Raw genomic sequence first — 23,111 nt, forward strand, 5'->3', positions numbered from 1 at the left:
ATTATATTTCTTAGTTTAATAATAGTGTGTGTTTTGTTGTTATTGGATCAAAACGTGTTATTGCGAAGCCAAACAATGTAGGAGCACCTTGCAGAAAATTCGTAGTCCAATTGGCAGGCTTCTCTGGAGCTCCTTCACAGGACAAAAATCACTGTTAAATGGCATCTGTGTTTTTATCAATTACACCCCATTTTCACACAAAATGCAGAACCACTCAACCTGTGCCTCTTTTCCTCACACCTCATTGGAAAATTCCCTTTAGGTCCATTTAGCTTAGAAAGCTTTTAACTGGCAAGCTGTCTGGCCTTCAAATTAACAAGGTTTTAGAGACAATAATAGTGGCCTTCAAGGACTGACTCTGGGCATTTAGATCAAGCGTTGTAACCTCAGGTTTTTTTTTGTTTTTTTTTTTACAAGAGCAGGATGTGTGGGGTTTCGTCAGATTAGGCTCTTATATCAAGAACAAATATCCCAGTGAGTCATCTGTGGTGAGTATGCACTGCAGTATGGTCTTAATGGCAGGCAACGCTCTGCACCTGTTTCATTAAATGTACTGCTAATTGAAGACTGATATGCCACACTTCAGTGCATGGTTTAATTGAACCTTTTATAATACATAAAGTGGTCGTACAGTATAGACGCTGATTGCAGCTTTAACCCAACCCCTCACCTCCATTCGGATGTTTTTGTTGCTCTTAAATGAATAAATCAGCAGGGAGAATAAATTTATTTTGACAGCGCGTGAAAACTATTTTGAGAACATACTGCATGTGATACCAGTACATGCATTACACATAAATTATATACAGCATTTACAATCCATATTCTTCTTCTGCAGTATAAAGGAAGATAGTGCTTTTTGAATTCACTAATTATTTTCAGGAAGGTGCATACATTTGTATGGTGCATAAATGGAAATCAGTGCTTAGAATTATAATCTACAGAATAAGCACAAGGAGGATGTAATGGTTTAAGGCTCATGGTGGAAAAGAAAAAAATACATTTTGGAGGATACTACTTGTGCACATTGGGTACAATCAGGCTTGCTGACGAAAGGGGCAAACAGCAGTTCAGCAGCTGTGAGTTGCATAGGTTCCACATTTGGATAGAGGTTCATTTGTTCATGGCATGTTTAGTCCAGTGGTGTTGACTCATGTGTCACAGACTCACTCCAGTGAAAGACGCATGTTGACTGTAAAGAGGATTTTTATTTTCCATTTTTCATATTCCAGAGAGTAAGACACTGGATAAGCTGTCCTATGGTGCCCTCTCCTGGTAAGTATGATGGGTTACTACGCTTCAACAAAAGTCAGTACACAATATGGTACAATATAATCAAAATAGATTCTGGCATCTTTTTAAATGAACAGAAAACATTTACAATATGAGGGAAGTTATACAAGTGTATTAGTTTTAATAAACAATTAAGCAACTTTTATTATCCTGCTCATTTTTGTCTTTTGACGAAGAAAACAATAACCAGGGAAATTTGCAGATACATTTCCTATTAACAAACAAAATGTTGTTGATAACAACATAGTATTCATACACTCTAAGTAGACTCTTGAGGGTGTGATGATTTACATGTGATATCTGATGACTGATCAAGGGAATGCTATAAATAATATTTTAGTGAATTATTCGAACATTTCTAACATACAGGTGCTGTATATTTATTGTGTGTGTGCACATTTGTGTCATTCTGCATGCTTGTTGTGTTACTGTGACGATCCCGACGTGAGGAATGAGTGCCCTTTCACATCTGACAAAGATCCCTTGCAACACTAATTTACAATTAGACATGCCAAAAGGCTTGTTGAGGGTGATTCAGTTGAAGGTGGAGGGAGTTAGAGTCAGGCTGGTCAAGTAGATGCGCTTCCAAAATATTTGCAATTTATTTAGTCTTTGCAGTCTTTTGTCTTTTCTGCAATTTCACAGGACTACTTTGAAAGTTATCTGGCCATTTCCTCCACAGTGCACTCTATACTGTGTCTGATACTGAACTATCTCCTAGTAAACAGGTTGATTCCTCACACACACACACACACACACACACACACACACACACACACGCACACACACACTCGCACGCACACACACACTCTCTCATGCTGCTCACCATAATGTACTTACAATACAAAGTGTCTTTAGTACAGTTTGCTTGTTGTTTTGTCCCTGGATGTTTGGAGTTTCCAGTGGCCTGTCTGCCTTATCACAGGCTTTCTAGATAAGAGTAGTAATACTAATACTCAACCCTGTGACCTGAAATGCTCTGTGTCTTTGGCCAATCAAACATTTGACACTACGCTAATTTTATCATCATTCATTGAATTCAGCACAGGTCATTACTCAGTTTGTAATTCGTCTCTGACAACATAATATTGTGCTTTTCTTTGGACTAATACTTGCCAGATTTCCCTCATGTAGTTATATTTGTACATATTTCAGAAGCCAAACTAAGAGATATCAGATCAAAATCCAATGAAATTTCAACAAAAACAATTACAGTGTAATATCCTGTATTTTTTTTAATGGGCTTAAGTGTATAGTACAGATTTTTATAATTTGAAAGTTTATTATATCTACATATGTAGGTGGTTTACAGTCTCTCAATGATGCCATAGATTTTATTTTAAGAGTATTTATTATTGCAATGTTTTCTCTGAAAAAGCAGAAAGCTCTGTTTGATATTCAATTAGGTTGTTTCATCATTTACATATATACATTTGAAAGTGGTAAATATATTTCTTGAAGGGCCGCCGTGACATGCAAGTACATCTTTTTTTTTCTATCTCCATTTTGGAGTAGATTTCCACATTGCAACTATTTGTTTGTTTTGTTTTTATTTTTTTAGCTTGTGATTTTTGTTATTTCTGTTTGTTTGTTTTTCAAGTAGGGCATATTGTAAGTTAGTAACAATTAAATGTATTTCATTTCTAAATAGGTGCTTTTATTTTAGAAAAGTCGCACCGTAAAGGAAGTAGGTTATCGCATATTTCGTCAAATTAAGACTTCCGGTGTGTGAGTAGGATTACTTTTTCCTATTAGAATACCATTTTGATTTTCACTATTCTTACATTTTGTTCGGGCCTGGACTTGAAGAAGTATTTCGTGCATGCATTACATTGTTATTGTGCAAAACACATAGAAAACATGGAAAGCCATTTTATTCTGAAGGATCCCCGCCAGAAGTATTTGTGTAGTTGCTGCTGGGGGATCGCAGCCTGGAAAAAACTTGTTTGGCAGCTGGTCTGAAATGAATTTGCTGTGAAATGGACTTTAGTATCGGTGTACCAAACACAGACGCAACAGTCAGAGAGTCTCCAACACTGAGGTAGGTCCTATTTTATTTAACGAGCCCAACGTTTGGCACGGGCCGAGTATGTTAGCTAGGTTAGCTACTTTGTGCAAAGTTGCCATAGCTACTTAGCTAGCCTCTAATGTCAGTTGACGGTAGCGTTTCTGTTAGGTTTGTTTGTGTTGGCATTAAACAAATAAAATGTTTATACCTATTCTCCTGACGGCGGTAGTAATTAAGACAAGGGCAGAATGAGCAAAATATTTTTTTCAACGAATAGTGATTAAAAACTGTGGTGAAAGTAGCTGTCCGCAATGACAGGAGATACGCCTGAAACTCGGCTGCGTTTAAAGTTAATTGCTTATCCCTGGGTTAGCATCATGTGAATACTGGTTCCTCATTAGTGACACACATGATGCTGTAGGATGCAAGGTCAGCTTTGTACGGACATGTCAGTCTTCCCTTAGCCTCCCGAAATAGTTTAAGTAATAACCTCATATTGTGCAAGCGAGCGCTGCTCGTGAGAGCCTATTTCTGAACTCCCTCGTGACTGTTCGTCCGTGCATCACTCACTTCGCTACATTTGAGCGTGTAGTTGCAGAACACTTTCTCATGTGAGATTGCTGAAAGACTGTATAAAGCGTCAAGCAATCACATGCCTCAGGAGAATAGGGGTGGATGGAAAATACCAAGTGGCCTTTAATCTGATCGAGCATTTAGAAGAATCCCAATGTGAGTGGCGGTTGCCAAGCCGTGTTTCCAGTTTCTTCAGTCAAAAGACTGACTCCTGCTGTGGGAGAGCAGTGGGTTCACATCCACACACTGCTGCCAAATACTAATGATTCCAGCATCACTCTTAATATTGCTGCTACACTGAGAAAATGACTGTATGTTCATGCTCCTTGTACAGCAGGATCACAGGATCTGGACGGGCCTCTACCAACGACAGCACAGAGGTCTCTCCATACTCTGGCTTCGCAACAAACACAGTCTGTTTTTTCCTTTCTGGACAAACACAAGTAAACATAAGCATCACCCAAACCCCTCTTATTGAAAAGCATTTTTATTTTGCAGTGACTTTCTCATGATTTCCTCCTTCTCCTTCACAGCTTTCTCTTCAACACTTCCCGTCTCATTGTTCTTCTGCTGACTCGACCTTCCCTTTCTTTTCTCTCGTCTTCACTTTGTGAGCATCCTGTATTCTGTTTGTGAAAATGGACGACGCAGAGCCGGTGCAGCCCAGCCTCAACTCCTCCTATATTCCGACTGCTCATGACAACCACCAAGTATCTGAGGATGAGGACACTGAGGACCAGAGTCCCGCTGCTTCACTCCTTCCCAAACAGTCCTCGGTGCCTCTGGCTGTTCACTACAGTCCAGAGGACTCTTACTGCTTGGTGTACCTCATCTTCTTTCTGATGGGCATCGGCTCCCTGCTGCCCTGGAATTTCTTCATAACAGCCAAACACTACTGGCACTACAAACTGAGTAACAACACTCATGGCGGTAGCGGTGGGGAGCAACGTTCAGACCTCAGTGTGAGTGAGAGGGATACTGAATGCAACTGCTCTATGTTTATTGTGCGTGTGCACATTTGTGTCATTCTGCATGCTTGTTGTGTTACTGTGAGGACTGAGTGTCCTTTCACATCTGACAGCGATCCCTTGCAACACTAATTTACAATTAGACATGCCGAAAGGCTTGTTGAGGGTGATTCAGTTGAAGGTGGAGGGAGTTAGAGTCAGGCTGGTCAAGTAGATACGCTTCCAAAATATTTGCAAGAACCAGAATAGACCAGAGCGATGTTCCTTCACATCTGAATAATTAATTCTTTGGTTTCTAAGTTATGGTCAGCTGTTCTGCCTCTATCTGTACTCACGCCTATCAAATATAAATTCATAGTAGCATGCACTGTGTTGTGATGGTTGAGCAACCACCGAACAATGTCTTTTTGCAGCAGTTTAGTCAAAATAGGCCTGTGTTTGTATGAACACTACATTTAATGCCAGGCTGGTATTTTAGTCACACAGCTGATAATGCAATGAAACAGTGTGGATGAATTCTTTAGATTTCTGCTATTCTAAGATTCATTCTTGATTCGATTTTTATTTATAATCCATAGAAAAGAAAGAAAGAATCTGTTTGATTTTTGTATTTCTCCCCTTTCACTTCCTCTTATTTTGTTTGAGACACTGTGTGAATGTGTCTTCTTATATTCAAGCAAATTTTAATTTAAATGTTTTGTCTTTTCTGCAACTTCACAGGACTACTTTGAAAGTTATCTGGCCATTTCCTCCACAGTGCCCTCTGTACTGTGTCTGATACTGAACTATCTCCTAGTAAACAGGTTGATTCCTCAAACACACACACACACACACACACATGCGCGCGCACACACACACACACACATGCACACACAGGAAATTCCTTTCAGATTTTTGTCTTTGTCTCTCATGCTGCTCACCATAATGTACTTACATTACAAAGTGTCTTTAGTACAATTTGCTTGTTGTTTTGTCTCTGGATGTTTGGAGTTTCCAGTGGCCTGTTTGTCTTATCACAGGCTTTCTAGATAACAGTAATAATAATAATACTTTACCCTGTGACCTGAAATGCTCGGTGTATTTGGTCAGTCAGTGCTTGACTAAGGCAACATGGATCAAAGGGGATGTTTTGTTGTTTTTAACAGCATCTCTGCAACAGAATGCATTTTATATTTGCCATTTGTGTGGATAATTAATAACGTACTGTCACACAGACAACAGTTTCTGACTCGTTCCAACAGCACAGCTTAATTTTGTGTGATGGATTAACTCCCACCTGATCCCAGTACGTCTGCATTGTCTGTAGGTTGTCTCCAAAGGTGCGGATCCTGTCGTCTCTTTTTGTCATCCTGTTGGTATTTGTGGGGACCACAGTGCTGGTGAAGGTGGACGTGTCAGGCTGCAGGGTGGAGTTCTTTATTGGCACGTTGGCCAGCGTGGCTGTCGTCAGCGGAGCCTCCAACCTCTTGTCTGGCAGCGTGTTCGGGATCAGTGGCCATTTCCCCATGAGGATTTCTCAGGCCCTTATATCAGGTACAGTCCTCATTTATGTCAGGAGTGTCACCCTGTTTATAATGTGGTCTTTGTAACACTTATACAGTACCATCATACAAATACCTTTTTTCCGCTGTCTTGAAATCTGTGCAGTGTGCAGCTACATTAAGGGTTGGTGACAAAATAACTTGTTATCTTCACTATTTATGTTTTGCCGCCACTGTACATAGTGTGTGGGACAAACTATTGTCATGATGACATCCGTCTTTGTCTGTCTGTCTGTCTGTCTGTCTGTCTGTCTGTCTGTCTGTCTGTCTGTGTGTGTGTGTGTGTGTGTGTGTGTGTGTGTGTGTGTGTGTGTGTGTGTGTGTGTGTGTGTGTGTGGGCGCACTCTAGTGAACACATCATGAATACATCTTTTTCTTGGGAACTTAGCTTCCCCCTATAGAACAGATGGTGGACCTAATTTTGGAGGATCTTGTGGCATATATTTCCATATGAATGAATAAACACTGATGTTGCTCAAAATACTCAATGCTCTTAATGACTTAAATATAAGTTCACTTCATTGCCTTCTATAGTTGTAACCTACAAGACTTAGCGGGAGTTTAGGACACTGTGTAATAGTAACATTCCTGGGTCAAGTCTTGGGAAAGTTTATGTTGTCTTCCTCTTACCTTTGTTTCCCATCAGTTTTCTACTGTGCTCTGCATAAAGGGCAAAAAAGATGTATGCATAGTTATATTTATTGTACAGTATAGAGGTAATTATTATTTATTTGTCTCAGGCCAGGCCATGGGAGGCACGTTGAGTGCAGTAGCATCAATAGCTGACCTTGCATTGGCGAAGGATGTGACAGACAGCGCTCTGGCCTACTTCCTGACAGCCGACTTCTTCATCCTGCTCTGCATCGTCATGTATCTGCTGCTGCCCAAGCTGCCATATTCACGGTCAGTAGCAGCCATATATATATATTCTGCTTCCCATACGTATTCATACACCACCTATCAAACCTGTGTTTTCATTTATAAATGTAGGTGATGATAACATCATCATGTGTCCTGTAAGACGTACCTTGTCATGAATCAGGATATTGCAGGGTACAGATTTGAGCAGTGTGCACTGTTATCTGCCACCAGATGGTGCCAACAGCAAATTATTTCAGAACAATTGGAATAAAGATTCTACAATTACCTGTTCCAGTACGTTTGTTTTTGCATTTTAAATTCCCAGCCACTGTTTGATTCAGGTCAGTAGCAGCACATAGAATTAAAAATCATTATTTTAGTCTTCACATGCATTTAACACAGTTGGACTGGTGAAATTAAAAACATTATTTGAAAGTGCGTTCTGCTTCTCTCTAGACACTACATGCTAGCAGCAACATGTGCAAGTCCAGGAGTGATGAGTGAGGGGGGAGCAGCAGCAGGCACAGGGAGCACAGCCTCCATCCCGCCACTGCGGCCTATCCTCAAGAAGACGTGGGTGCTCGGCCTGAGTGTCTTCTATGTCTTCTGCATCTCTATCATGGTGTTCCCTGCAGTATCCTCAGGCATCCTGTCTGTCAACAAAGACAGCAGCAGCCCATGGACCACCACTTACTTTGTGCCCCTCACCGCTTTCCTCCTGTATAACATAGCAGACTTCTGCGGGAGGCAGGCCACAGCCTGGCTGCAGGTTCCCGGTCCCACTAGCCGGGTCTTGCCTCTGCTGGTGCTGTGCCGCTCTGTCATAGTGCCACTTTTCATGTTGTGTAACTACCAGCCGAGAAACCACATCCACACAGTGCTTTTCACCCACGATGTGTACCCTGTGGTCTTTAACTGCCTGCTAGGCCTCTCTAATGGCTACCTAGGCACTCTGCCAATGATATATGGTCCTAAGGTGGTACCTCGGGAGCTGGCAGAGGCCACAGGAGTGGTCATGTCCTTCTTCCTCACTCTGGGACTGGCTGTTGGATCTGCCTTCTCCGTGCTGATCGTGCACTGCATCTAAGGAGCCTCTTATGCAGTAACCTAGTCATTTAAAGTGGCGCAGTCCAGCTGTACAGTAGACAGCTGGACAATAATGAATACCAGAACCTCAAAGCACTGTAATACAAAGTGCATCAAAATATCCATTAATCTGCCGTGAGGGAAAAATGCTGCTCTTAACCATAAAGTCTTAACTCTTTCATACCTTACATTAATGTGTAATGTTTACACTGATGTGGGCTTATGTTGTGAGCCTCAGGGCTGTCTGCCATGAAATGGTTTCTACATATTAGAGGTCAGGAAATGGCTCTTAGTGCAACATTAGCAATCGGTGCAGTCCAAAGGGGACACTTGATTTAACAAAGCTTTAATTTTTTTTTTTTTTTTTACATGAAAACACATTTTGCACAAATTTCTGTGGTTTATGGGATGAATAATTGTAGTATACAATATATTATGTCAAGGGTGTTGAATGTTATTTTAGTTCAACTTTAACCATACAGATGGCAAAGAAGCACCACAGCTGATTGAGGCATACAGCCTGAAAAACATTGCTAATTGTTGAACATGTGGTTGAGAAACTTTTTACCCAAGCTTGAGCAGACTTTATAAACTGAACATTTCCAGTAACAACTCCTTAATTTGTCATTTTCAAATGTGAATTTGAGCTGCAGTCCATTAGAAGCGATAAAAAGTAGCCATTGTGTCGTTGTAAATATTTGATGTTTATAAGAAAAAACTTCAAACCTATAAGCCTTTGTCTGCATTTTCAATATTTTGATTTTTTGTATACCATCTTTCTAACTAGTAGTTAAGTAGCATTCCTTTACTTCTACATTACACAAATGTCTAAAAGCAGTAATATAGTACATTAAAATCTGAGGTAACTTTTTATTTCTCCATAAATTGATTATTCTCTTGTAGCAAAATGGATTAAAGCAAATGCCTTGGAGAAATTATTCTAGAGATTTATTGTGGGCAGTCATGTGGGAAAAAAATGGTAGTAATTTATGCAATCTGGAGATTAGGATAACAGTTGTTATAAAAGCACTGAATAGCAAAGGTTAAGCTCAGTATTGAGTTCATGAATTACCTACTTTTGACTGCAGAGATGATTAACCTGTCAAACAAGGAACTAGTTTGGTTTATATGACCTGCTTGATAAGAATACTGGGCCGAAGTCAGTTGACAGCAAAAGAAAAAAAAACTGAACAGTGGATTGGGATCATTTTAATTGTTAAAAATTTACAGATCAACTGACAGTTGTCTCAGGGTTGGAAGCAGACAAATTTGTGATGCTTTCTATATGTTAGAAACAGTGATTTACAAACAGTAGGAAGAGTGCAAACGCTAGGAGATGAGTGGGAGGTGCACTCAGAATAATTACCTCCATATCAGCTCCTTAAAACAAGAACACAAAACATTTTCTACAAAATATAAATTTTGCTTTAAGGATCATACTGCTAAAAGTAAAGCCAGTCATTCTTCACACACTGAGCCATCTGTTCTATAGCTGGGGGTGGGGGTACTGAAGACCACTCAGAACAGCAGCCATTTGGCGCTGTGTCAAATTTATACAACAATGTAGAACTTGAACGTGTTCTAACACGCCGCACCCAGCAAGCAATATAAGCAAGTAAAACCCAAATGATGCAAAGCTGATAAGCTCCACAGTGAAGCTTTGGGACTTCTGCTCAGCAAAGCAGTAACAGTCCAAGCTGCAGGCCACCTTCCACATTATCACTCCTCCCCTATGTCCCCCGAGAAAAAAAAAAAAAAAAGTCCAGTCCCTTTCCACCACGACATCACCCAAAATATCAAATGATTTTAAACAGAAATTGCAGTTATGTAAATCCATTAAAAAAAAGAAATGACAAAAATTAAAAGTGGGAAGCAGCACTACAGTATTTTTCTTTTAATTCCCTACAGTTCAGTTTGTGTTCCTCTTCTTCTATACCCACACATGGTCCTTGCAGTGAGCCACAGCCTAAAAAAGACAGAAGTAAGTGGTTAGGTAAGCCTCTCAAAGCAAACTTGTGTGGAAAAAAAGTTTACGCAATCAGTTAACGAATCAGTTGTGATATGCAATCAGCTAAAAGAGTGTTGGTCAGCATTAGTCACTTCAGTCACAGCCCAACCTATAGATTCTCAGGCATGCCTCCTTTCTGAAGCTGAAAAAAGGTAAGTAAAGTTACAGTCTATATCCATGTCTGTCGAAATGTAGATATAGTGAAGACTTTGAAGTGAGAAACATGCTGTCTTCACTTCGAGACTATTTTTACCGAGGACTGAGAGAGCTTTATAACATGGTGCAACAACAATCACCTGAAACTCAATATGGGCAAAACCAATGAGCTAGTGGTGACTACAATGCTTTAAACATGGGTGTTGCTGCAAAGAAGCTATTAGTTGTAGAATGTGCATGCTTCACATGCAGATTATACAGTCAGCACAGTTTCAAGGTGGACACTCAAGATTAGTGTCACCATTTCAGCATCTGGCCAACTGTGGCATACAGTCACAATCTCTCCTTCTGTTCCTGAGTTATGGTGTTAAATAATATGACGCAAGTACTCACACTGCACATAGTTGCTGTCTCCATGTTCTTGCACCAGAATGCAGGTCCCCAGCTGCACTGCTCTGTTCCCAGCAGCTTGCGCTCAGCCTCAGGACAGGCTCCCACTTTCTGTTCAGACACACACACACACACACACACAGAGCTCAGATGCTAAACTGGACTGCAGGACTTTAGAACAAGCCACATCACATTTACTGATCATCAACAATTTATTGGGGGAAAAAAATGTCCACTGACATGAGCTGTAATGTCAGGAATGTAAAAAAGGTTCTTGATGAAGTGAGTTATCATTTCCTGGTAAGACAGGTAAGTTAGATAAAGTGTTCACATTACTTGTCTTGTTATTTAGCTCTGAATTAATCTTGTTTACCATGCACACAAAGTCAGGGTCGAGCATCTGGAGCAGCAGCTGGACAAGCAACGGCTCATACTGTTCAACCAGCTGGTCACACTGTTGACACAGACAAGCACGGGTTAACATAAGGCTGAGGATGGGTCAAAGTTACACACGGTAAGAAAAGGCGACTCCTCACCTCGGCCTGGAGAGAGTCAGGCAGGAAGCTGCATACTTTCCTCACAGCTTCCTCAATCTCTGTCTCTGTAGCATTCTTCTCCAGGATCTCATCGACATAAGTAATGGCCATCTTGCACACCTCGCAGTAGCCACCAACCTTAAAGCGAGCATGGTCAAGTGCAGCTGCAACAAAAATGGAAAAGAAATCACTGTTACCCATATGTGGACATACACCTTCAGCTTCACAGGTAAATAATAACAGATGACACAGCAGGGTTGGGTATTCTGATTTTATCAATTCTGTATATCGATTCCCAGTTTCGATTCCAATATTATTTGAAAAAATAAAACTGCAAATAAACTGCAAAAATGTAACGCCTCGATATATGACTTTTGCACACATCTCTGAAGCATCTCTGCTGTCAGCAAAGCTACCCTGTTCATCTGGGGCACTTCTGCAAGTGAGAACTTACGGACATATGCGCGCCTGGCTTCTTTGCAGAGTGCCAACACTGTGCAGACAGTCTTGGGGTCAGCCTGCTGCAACAGCAGCTCAATGATGGCCTGGCCGTAGGTTTCGATCAGATCTTTACACTGGCCACTCAGAGAGGCGGGCAGATATGTACACACCTTCTCCACAGCTTGAATTACCTCCTCCTGAGACAAAGACAAATGGATCAGCTTGGCACCTTTAACTATTTTATGGCGATATTGTATGCTACTAGTAGCACGCATCTCACCTCTGTTGCCTGATCCTCCAACCTAGCCTCCAACTCTTTCATCACGAACTCACAGATGGCACACAGTGGGGAATCACGCACACGCACCATTTTCTGGAACACAAAGAGGCAAATCTCATGTGCATTTACAATACTGTGCTATAAAAATGATTTTTATCATTATCTAGTACTGATGAGAGTCAGCAGTATGGTGCCCATGACTTACCTTAGACTCCACCTTGGTGGCAGGGAAAAGACTGGCAGCAGATACAGTCTTGGCTGCAGGTACGGTCTTGACAGCAGGAACGGTCTTGACAGCAGGCAGCAGCTTCAGCATGGGAGTGGACTTCTTCATAGCAGTGCAGAAGCCAGCATGGACACAAATATCCTTGGGTTGCTGAGGACAGAAACAGACAATTACATTAGGACACACAGCCAAAAAGTCTACAAAACTTTCCACATTGCATGCTTTTAGCATAAACCATGTGTTTCTAATCTGGATACCATTCCACAGCATTTCCACCCATGCAATATGCACACGTTTCTATTTGAGAAAAACTAAACTAAACTTAAAAAAAAAACAAAAAGAGACAAAAAAAAAATCTTAATGTGGCCTTTTGTTTCGCTGTAGTATTTCAACAGGCATGTGAATGTCAAGTCATTAGCCAGACAAGCAAGAGTGTTCAGGTTTAGCAAAGTAGTTTCACTTTTAATTAGATTATCATTTACATGAGTCTCTACAGTGGCAGGTGAGTAGCGCTAGGGGTGGACAGCACAAGAAGCGAGAGCTAAGGGTTAAGTGGGGCTACAGGCTGAACACAGAAAGACCTACCTGTTCCTGGGGAGCAGCACACAAAACCCAGAGCAGGAGAAAACAGAGCAAGACAACGTGAATGGAGGGGAGAAACATAAAACAGGCGAAAAACACAGCAAAAAGTGAGAAAAAAAAATTACAAGGACAGAAAGGGATTCAAAGATATGAATCAATTGGAGTCAGCAGGCTAGGTGGTGCTGCAAGACTGGATATGGGCTCAGCAGCACCAAAGCGCACAAATTACCACAGACTTATTAGTTTTGATGTTCATTAAACTCATTATTGAATATTTGAGTAATATTAATGACCATTCATGTTATAATGTGGCTTAAAGATGCAAACGTAAAAAAGGTTTCACTGAACTTTTTAGAAATAAGTGAAGCACGTGAAGCGGGAGGGTTACACTCACCATGGACATGAGCTGCATAATAACGAGGACTCCATACTGGCTGACATATTCCTTGCACTACAATGAAGGAAAACAATTAATATACAGCAGTAGTTTCGCTTGGGGGAATGGGGTATTTAATCAAAACTACAGTACAAAAAATATGTATTCAATCAAAACTCCTTGTGTGGTTCTCACCATTGCAGACAAGCTTGGACCCAGTAGGTCACACTGGTTCTCAATATTCTGAATGAGAGAGTCGACAAATGAGGAGTTGGCCTTTGCTTCGGCTTGGGCATCAGTCAGGAACTTGATGCAGTCCTGACACACGTCATCATTTTCCTATGGGAAAGGTAATGCAGGGACAAATGAAGACAATATACATCAACAACAGGTGAGGAGCATATTGCTGTTAGTGTGGGTGCAGATGGAAGTCAAACAGTGTACCTTCTTTGGGGTCTCTGGTTTGGGGGGCTCCTGTTTGGCACTCTCCTGAGGATAGAGGAGCTCAGGCACATTGAGGAGGAAGGGAGCCGCCACTCCCTGGGAAAGGTCAATCGGAGGGATTTCATTCGACATGAGCTGCTCCTTGGCGTGAGCCTTGGCCAGGGCTGCCTGCTGACACTGACACAGCCCCATTGCTGCACACACCACACCGGGATCCTCCTAAAATGAACATGCAACTTACAATTACTTCAATAACTGGCACATTTTTATAGTCACATTATAGTGCTGTATTTAAAAAGTCTTGTATACATGTTAGCTGTAACCTTAAGTAAATAAATTACTTCTTGCTTTTAATTCTGGATGACCCACACAGTCAAATGCATTTAAGAAGAAATTAAGCTTAAACAAGATGTATGGAAAAGTCACGTTTTTTGTTTTAGTACATTATGTAAACAACTATCTTTTGTTTCCAAAGTGGCTGTAGCAGGTGAGAGTAGAAACAAAGAAAACTACAGCAAATGGTCCAAGTCATGAGGTTCAGTATTGCACAACGACTACTCTGTTCCCGTTAGACTTGGACTGGCTTCCCCATCAATAGCCCTTATTCATCTCCGTGCACTTTGCTCACAGCCACTTCTTTTGCCTTTTTTTGAAACAGAGGGGCAGATGAACCATTTACTAAAGAGGCTCAGATGAAGCTGAACGATAAACAAATAGACAAACCAAAGTCCATTAACTTTCAATAAGATCTTTGTCAAAACTTGTTTTCATCTTATTTGAAAGCATTCACCATGGCACCATTCAAAAGAAATTTGTAGTGCGCCTGGACTGATATTTTGGTTAACTACTATCGCCTTGGACTTTCCACCACAGGTTTTTCATCTATGTTTAAACTGAAAACAAGCCAAAAGTCACCACCAGCAGGTTGACTGCGCTCACCAGTTCTCCAGTAATAATTCCCATGAGGATGGGGTAGTAGCTATCCACCATCTCTTTGCACTCTGCAGTCAAACCTTGATCAGGGATGAGCTGGCAGGCCTTCTCCAGGTACCCAAGGACTTCAGCCTGCAATCACAGAAATAAACAGGTATCAGTCTTCCAAATTCTTCTTATATTTGCTTTATCAAAGGATATCTGAACATTCAGGGTTTTTTTTCCATCTTACCTCAGTGGCATTGTCCTTCAGGATCTGTTCCACCACCATCAGTACCTCTTTACACAAGTCACATGGCACTGATTTCTGAAACCAGACAATTAGGGTGTGTTTATGAACTCCACTTACTGAGTGTACTGGATGACCAGAACACGAGGGGAGTGCAAGAAGCATGTGCCTTCTGTTAATTATACATTTCAATACCATTTTCATAGCAAGCAAAAGGATAGGAATGACACTAAAATGCCATGTCTCACCATCTGGGGCTTGTTCCACACGTTCTGCTGGCAGTGAGTCACAGCGCCACACAGAGATGCAGTCTTCACATTCTGACACCAGTAGGGGGGTCCACGAGCACACTGTTCAGTGCCGAGCAGAGGGGTCGCTACAGCTGCAAAGTAGACAGTCAAATTTCAATTATCAACTTTCATATTTTGTAGAGACCTTTGCTAAAGAGATCAGAAGGCCATCACATGACAACCACATCCCTGGATATATTATTACTGCAACAAGAGGAAAATACAGTAAAAGCAGAAATGGTCTGTCATTCTCCAGAGTAAATGTTTAGTTTTTTTCCTTTCTTATCGCATCTTTTTGCTTGAGATTTTATAAAGTCATCCAAATTGTAGATTATCTGCAACCATGATTCCTAAAAAGTTGGGACACTGGGTAAAACGTAGATAAAGCAGAACATGATCATTTGTTTATCCTTTTTGAGATATACTCAATTGAAATGTACAAAGACATCTTTTAAGTTTTACCTCATCAGCTACATAGATTTTTGTAAATATCTGCTTATTCTAAATTTGATGCAGCAACACATTTCAAACTAGTTGAGACGGGAGCAACAAAAGACTGGGAAAGTTGTGGAACGCTCCAAAAACACCTGTATGGATCATTTCACAGGTAAATGGGTTCATTGGTAACAGGTGGTAGTATCATGACTGGGTGTGGAAGGGGCATCATCGCAAGCAAGGATGGAGTAAGGCTCACCACTCTATGAAACACATGATTGTATAAAGGATGTTACTACATGGGCTCTGAAACACTTTGTAAAACCACTGTCAGTAGGCAGTTCTTGAGAGAATGATTGCAATGTTTTTATTTATATTTTACACAGCGTCCCAGTTTTTCTTTGAAATCCAGATTGTATAAGCACAGAGCAAGTAGCATTTTATCAGGATAAATTTCTGGTTAGTCAAGATGAATTTAGAGTAGATGCTATGCTTTTTCAAACCTGATGTCAGTGACGACCAAATGGGGAAATTCCAGACTGACACTTCCGCAAAACATTGAGACAGCAGAAGTTGATAAAATCTTACTTTCAACTATGACCACTCTTTGTTCTGCATTTGTCTTAAAAAAAAATCTCTGCTGAAAAGGATGGCAAAAGGTCAAACGAAACAATGTCAGCTGAATTTTCACGACGTTGCTTTATTTTTTTCCTTTTCTTTTTCTATTTAAACTTTTTTGTTTTGTTTTGTTTTGTTTTTTTTACCTCTGAGCCATCAAGTCTAATTCGGCATGGTCTCAAATATATTGCAACTGACTCAGCATACTTGGGTTTCAGCTGTCTTTCCAGCTGAGGAAAGGTTCATTTTCACATTTCAATAAGAAACACACTTGTCAGTGTTGTTCTGTGGTTAAATGAACTCCACTCTCCCTAAACCAACCAAAGACAACTGAGTTCTGTCTTTGAGGAAGCTACAAATAGGTCAAACACTGAGCATTGTGGGTAGATAAAAACTCTTCACCGTTTTGTAACTGCACCAAAGGAAAGCACACCAAATCCTAGTAGCTCAAATTGCCTCTTTGGCATGATTAGCCACAACACACGACCCAAAACCAGGCAAATCAGAAAGCAACAGACCATGAGGAAACACCCCAGGGGGAATTTATTATCTACACATGCATCACAGAAGCAGACATTGGTGTTAGTGGTTATGTATGATAAAAATATCATCTTCTGGGTAAATGCAAAAATGAGATTATTGTTAACAGTTCTCCATTTTACTGAAGCGAAAGAAGTGACGTGGGAGAGAACCTAAAAGTTTGTAGCACTGCTTTCATGACCACTCCCTTATAGACTGCTTATGGGGAAAAAATAAAAAGATGTGATAAACATAGTCTTTAATAAGAAATAAAAGCAAGCTTAAACAAGTGTGCACAGAATATAAACTGATCAGTATGCACAAGTCATCCGAGTCCAGCGAGTAGCCTCTGGTAATAATGGCTAAGGATTGGCACTGAGGGTCAGGCTGCACTGATATTCATATCACCCAGTTACATGAGAGTGAGACTCATACTGCTTATCATTCTTACCAACAGTGCTACAGTGCAGGCAGGGTATGCCCACCCTCTACTTGAGTCACATGAGCTGTCAGACAAAATAACAAGCTGTTCTCAAGGAGACACACTGTACCAATGAGGAGGACATCCCTGCACAAGATTCTAGCACTGCAGTAAACCTTTTACAGCTAACAAGGCAGTACACAGCAGCATCTGCTGTATATTTCTATTGGCTTTCTGTAACCAACTCCAAAAGAAAAACTAGGCATCTGTTAAAGAATACAAGTTTATTTTTACTTCGAGAAGTCAGCAAAAAAAAGGCTGTAACATCTATAGGCCTATATTTGACTCACTTTCTGTGACGGATTCTGAAACAGAAAACTCATGATAATGTGAGTGAATCAGCATCACATGACACGCTGCAGCCAAAGGGCTGTAAATAGGATTCAGATAGCATTGTAAAACAACAACAAGTGACCTATGAAACAATTTCAGAGTAGCTACACATCAGTTTAACTCAACAGGCAAAGATTAGCAGAAAGAGAGTATACATTAGACTTGTTGAACAACATGATTGAGCCCTAAGCTTATGACATGCACCATTTAGAAAGGACTGCAGCAAGCACATGCAAGAATGTGAAAGTATAAAGATAACATTACATAAAAACATTTTTAACCAGAAGTCAAACTGAAGATAAGCACTAAATACACAAAGCACACATACCGTAACTTGAAGAAAAGAATAGTCAGTAGACTGCAATAAACCACAGCTTATGCTCTGATAAGTTAAAAAAAAAAATGAAGGCCAAGCCAGTAATATGTAATCGAATAACTAGCCTGTTGTCTGCATTACTTCATGTCGATAACTTCTGTTGATTTCACTGACCCACTTTTGCCTGAACATATAGATAAGCTAGCTAGGCTAATAACGGCATAAGTGCGCATGAAGACAAATACAGGCATCATTACGCAAATCAACAACAACCGAGAACAACTGACATTGTACCTAAAAGCTGAAATGAATCTGGCTGGTTTAGTAGATCTTTTCTGAACTTCCTCGTAAAACGAAACCAGCGGTTAACACAGCACCACTGACAGTAACATAGATTAGGTGGTTAAAGCAGGTAACACAGGGCGGATCTGAGAGATTTGTTTTGATGATCAAGCAAGCCTATACGGACTTTTAAGTGTTAGTTAGCTAGGTGCTCAGGTACCTAGCTTCCTATATCCGTTCATACAAATCTACAAGAACAAATACTAAGTTAATGCAATTAAAATTTTCAATTGGAGGCAAACGTTGTCGGAATATTTAGCTAGCCAAGTAGCATTAGCTAGCAGGCTAATGTTAGCCGAGCCGTTACTAACACAGGCGAGAGGGCCAACAATAAAGCCTTTCACCCTGAAAGGCAAACGGTCAAGATTCACGTAACACAACTTCTTTACTTATCTATAAACAATATGAATAACAGCTAGTATACACCAGCGTTTGTGGTTAAATTTAACGCTGGCCGATTTCTTACCAAAGCTAACGCTACTTGAAACGCTTCCGTATTTTCATGTTGAAACGCACTTAGTTACACAGCCAGCTATCCTTTACTGTGTGAATTCACAACTATCTGAATCATATCACCGCCGATTTGCAAAACACCATTTGCTCTTCCCTTGCGAGTTGACATTACCTGAAGACACGAAAAGTAGGGCTAGAAGCAGCATGACTCCGCTGTTTCCCGGCTTGTCGGTTTGTTCTTCAGTGGAGGGTGAAGTTGACTGGAGAACGGTGAGCACTGCAATGCAGGCGGCGAGCCTTGTTGATGCCTTTATGGTGTCTCACTGTCAGCTGACTGCTCATCAAGACATGTGACTCTGCCTCAGCCATGGTCCAAAAGTCAAGAGTCTTTGAAAACAACCGACATTTTAATTCAAATACCCCTATATCTAATTACCAAGCGTGTGAAACAAGTTATATTTTAAACTGGTGCAATGCTTAGTGATGTTGGAGGAAACCTATGTGTTTATTATTCTACAGCTTTATCTTTCTACACAGAACGCTAGCACATCAATAGAAAGCAATTTGAAAGTCACGGTTAGTGTGAAGTTTATAAATGCATGCTGTGATTGCTGTATGTTTGGACTTCTACAATATAAATGCCATTTCAGGCAACTAACCAAGATCAACAAGTCTGTTGAAAAAACATCGGTTACCTTGATCTCTTAAAAATTGTCCTTCATTATGACCCATAGAGGACTCACCCAAGTTTAAAAGCTCAGTGGCAGTGTTATAGTTGTGTATTACTTAGTGTTCTCTCAGAAGACGACTCAACCAAATTCTAAACTGCATTAACCGCACTGAGGCCTGAAGTGAAAGTAAGAACTGAAATCACCATCACATTACCAAACATCATGTGGAAGACAATATCTAACATTTTTAACGAAGTCAATAAACACTTGCAACCAAGATAGAAAAAAGTTGTTTATTATGATATAACATCCAAATTTAGGCCAACAACTATCTAACAGGTCAAAGAGGGAAGCATCGCACTGTACATCTTCTGGATATGAGCGGTGAAAACCTGTAAAACAAAAGCAACAACCATTACACAGGGTTAGGTTACAGCACAGTCAGCACCACATGATCTTCATAAACAGAGATTATACCATGGTCTGGATGAATACTCGATTCTGATTGGCTGCAGGGTGTCCGTTAAAAAGTGTTATAGGACACCTATAAAAGAAGTTCCGGTCAAATAGCCTGATCTAAATTATTGCGCTGGCTCAAACGCTAGTTGGTAACCGTGGCAACAGAAACTCAGAACATACGTTAACATACGTTATTTCACAGTTTATTTATCACAACGGCAAGACAGTAGACAAAACATGAGTGGTTTCATTTAACCTATTTGGTGAATTTGATCATTTTGAAGAATGGGATGCAGCAGAAGAGAAAGAGAGGAGGAGATGAAGGAGATGCGACACAAGGAGGTGACACCGGAGGAACTGAACAATTTAGAGGATGAAAAGGACAAGGTAAATACGAAGAAAACCACGAAATGGGCAGTTAAAACATTAAGAGACTTCCTAGCTCAGAAAAACATGGACATCAACTTTGAGAGCTACACTGCCACTACTCTCAATGACATTTTGCGACTGTTTTATGCGTCTGTCCAGTCGACTAAGGAAGGGGGAGAATACAGTGTTGCCAGTTTTAGGAGTTTGAGAGCCGGCATTAATCGACACTTAAGAAACGTCAACATCATTAGCGACACTGTGTTCAAGGGCAGTAATGCTGTTTTTAAGGCGATACTGAAGCGTTACAGAAAGAGTGGGAAAGACACCAGCTTCCACCATCCTCGTATCCCTGAGTCGGAATCAAGTCTTTGTAAGGTTGCACTGCTGACGTTTTAGAGCTTGACTGATACTGACTTTTTGAGGACAGTATCAACATCAAAAATTAGGAATTTAAAAAAATCCAATAATTATGTATAAACTCTTGTTGTTATCAACACACAACATTAGCATTTTTGATAAAGATCTGCTACAGTTGTTTCTTAAAGACTTGTGACAAAGATGTGCACTGAGCAATGAATTAATTATATAACTGCTGAAAAATAAACAGTGCTTTCTGGTGGACAAACTTGATGATAACGACATAAAATTTACATATTTGTGCCATTTGCCTGTGCATGTGCTTGTATAGCTTAGTTCTGTATTTTTATTTTTAGCTCACTAATTTTTTCTTATATTGTTAGTTTGCATTGTGTATTTTATTTTGCCCCCTTACTTGAAAGTTGTTCTTTTTTTGCATGCACTTGTGTTTTCCACCCTTTGAGCTGCTGGAAATGTAAATTTCTCTTTGGAGATTAATAAAGTATCTATCCATTTCTGTACTGCAGTGTCTTGTTAACTGCCCTGTATTGATATGATGATACAGGGCTCGACAGTAACTGTTGCCATTGGCAAACATTTGAAACTGGCAACCAATTCCTGGCCTGGAATGATGCATCAACATCACAAACAAATGTGCAAATTGATGGACCTGGCAAAGAATGATAACCTGAACTTTAAATCTTTGAGCTGGACCGAAAATTATGCTGCAAAGTATGTTCAACACACGCCCCAATAAGTGACACGTCTAGTTCACTCGCTCCCAGTGGCACATCCTACAGAACCACAAGGCTCAACAAGCACTGGAGCTCAAAGCAATAGGAGTGGGCAGCTCAGCAACATAATGAGGTGGAGGCTGCAAGAGCTGGAACACCTAATAGGGTCAGCTGAATTCATTTTGAGGGAACCGTGAAGAACATGTCAACAACTGCACTACTGGTATTTTGTATACCAGGAATTGATGGATACGTAAACTGATAACACTCAAGATTCAAATTCTGTGAAGTATCAGATAAAACAAAGACTACAATGAATTGTTTGGTTACTGTCATTAAGATTTTGAACATTCTTTCATGTCACATTTTCATTATTAAGATGATGTATAACTGCATAGTATCTTAATGACCTAAAAGGTGACTAAAAACAACAACCATATTTTCAGTTTCGGCAATCAAAGTGTTCAGCCCATAAAGTGTAGAAAACATGGACGTAGTCTCCGAGCTGTCACCCATAAGCTTCTAAAGAGCTATAATGAAGCTCAGTGACAGTGGCTCCGGCCGTCACCATCTTGGCAGTGCTTGACTGTGCCACGGCTAATCCAAAAATGGGAAAAGAGGTGTCGTGTGGGTGGAGCTGAGGCAAGCCGAATGCAGCCTGGTTGCTAAAACTAAGTGGCTAGCTGTCACTCGAAGTGGCCATGACCATAATTATGCATAACTTTGACCCTTAATTTAATCTAACCAAATGAGTTATATCAAAATAACATCTGTATTGAGGGGCAGATCTCATGGGTGACCTTCATGCCTGATATCATCTATAGTGTATCCATAGTGGATTCTTGGATAAAGCTACCAAGAAAGAAAAAGTACATGCACGCAGGATTTTAGGTCCTGTGCATTGCTTCTTATTAGCCCTGACTGTATTGATACAATTAGTCAATTAATTGATTGGTTCATTGACAGAAAATGTGTTAACTCCAATTATTCTTTGTTTTTAACAACTGATTTTTGCAAGCAGGAAAACGTTGGATGTCACAACTTCACATGCGTAATGAGTTGTTTGAACTTGGTTTTATAGGACAGATTGAAAATAATATCAATTTGAACTCTACTTCGAAAGAAAAGATGAACTGATTGAAGAAGAAGATTAATAAATGGTGCAAATAATCTATAGTTGAAACTCCACATCAATACATGCACAGCTGTATGTGAAGACACAACAATCCCAACATTTTGGCAACACTGGTGAGGGTGAAAACATTGGTAGTAGGCCTAGGCGCACTCGGCTTCATCCAAATCAGCCATTCCTTACGTTTAATCACTGCTAGGGGCCACAGCAGTTACTGTCGGAAACCTGGGCGTCCTTCTTCAGCACCGTTGGCCTCACCACGTCCACATCTCGGTGCAAGTGATCCAGTAAGCCCGTGAGGATGCTGGGTGGTGCGTAGAAATCAACCAGAAAGTAAGTCCCTCGGATGTGCCTTTCATTGTGTTTGGTTATCTTGTAGGGCAGCAGTTTCTCCCCCAGATTCTCCAGGTCCCTCACCACCGCGCCCCGCTCCATCAAAGTCTTCACTGTCCGCTGGAGAGCGGCCGCGGTCTCCGGCCGCTGCATCGCCTTCAGGATCAGGGCCAGCTCGTAGCGAGGCATGGCTTCGGCCAAGAAACGCTCGACGCACGAGTTTTAGTATAGCTGACACTCGGTTGGTGTCAATGCCAGACCACTCCGTTCAAAGACGACCATGTTATGACACGAGGGACAGGAAGGTCTTTAGTGATGACGTATAAATCATGCGCCGA

At 40.7% G+C, this 23,111-nt stretch overlaps 3 protein-coding genes across 5 annotated transcripts; 1 reads left to right on the forward strand and 2 right to left on the reverse strand.

Moving 5' to 3' along the window:
* The first annotated feature begins 3,124 nt into the window (after nt 1-3,124).
* slc29a3 (solute carrier family 29 member 3) lies at nt 3,125-9,282 on the forward strand. 2 transcript variants are annotated; one of them, XM_041947037.1, is made up of 7 exons: nt 3,125-3,334; nt 4,209-4,317; nt 4,408-4,836; nt 5,563-5,645; nt 6,149-6,375; nt 7,124-7,286; nt 7,701-9,282. In XM_041947037.1, the coding sequence occupies exons 3-7, from the start codon at nt 4,513-4,515 to the stop codon at nt 8,329-8,331; spliced, it is 1,428 nt and encodes a 475-aa protein (XP_041802971.1). In that variant the 5' UTR covers nt 3,125-3,334; nt 4,209-4,317; nt 4,408-4,512; the 3' UTR covers nt 8,332-9,282. The 2 variants fall into 2 exon arrangements, with proteins under 2 accessions (XP_041802971.1, XP_041802972.1); XM_041947038.1 differs by having other exon boundaries at nt 4,209-4,254.
* Nucleotides 9,283-9,523: 241 nt separating this feature from the next.
* On the reverse strand, nt 9,524-19,043 carry LOC121613574 (prosaposin). Of its 2 annotated transcripts, XM_041947034.1 has the most exons (15): nt 18,891-19,043; nt 15,180-15,313; nt 14,935-15,009; nt 14,709-14,834; nt 13,770-13,988; nt 13,521-13,664; nt 13,344-13,400; nt 12,953-12,958; nt 12,347-12,517; nt 12,142-12,234; nt 11,875-12,058; nt 11,421-11,584; nt 11,258-11,338; nt 10,888-10,995; nt 9,524-10,296 (listed from the first exon to the last, which is right to left on the reverse strand). In XM_041947034.1, the coding sequence occupies exons 1-15, from the start codon at nt 18,922-18,924 to the stop codon at nt 10,261-10,263; spliced, it is 1,632 nt and encodes a 543-aa protein (XP_041802968.1). In that variant the 5' UTR covers nt 18,925-19,043; the 3' UTR covers nt 9,524-10,260. The 2 variants fall into 2 exon arrangements, with proteins under 2 accessions (XP_041802968.1, XP_041802969.1); XM_041947035.1 differs by lacking the exon at nt 12,953-12,958.
* A 620-nt stretch (nt 19,044-19,663) lies between these two features.
* On the reverse strand, nt 19,664-23,072 carry mrps6 (mitochondrial ribosomal protein S6). The gene is made up of 2 exons (XM_041947876.1): nt 22,624-23,072; nt 19,664-19,781 (listed from the first exon to the last, which is right to left on the reverse strand). Exon 1 carries the CDS (start codon nt 22,960-22,962, stop codon nt 22,636-22,638), a length of 327 nt encoding a protein of 108 aa, XP_041803810.1. The 5' UTR covers nt 22,963-23,072; the 3' UTR covers nt 19,664-19,781; nt 22,624-22,635.
* Between the last annotated feature and the right edge of the window lie 39 nt (nt 23,073-23,111).

Source organism: Chelmon rostratus, chromosome 11 (assembly GCF_017976325.1).
Source record: "Chelmon rostratus isolate fCheRos1 chromosome 11, fCheRos1.pri, whole genome shotgun sequence".
Lineage (NCBI taxonomy): Eukaryota > Metazoa > Chordata > Actinopteri > Chaetodontiformes > Chaetodontidae > Chelmon > Chelmon rostratus.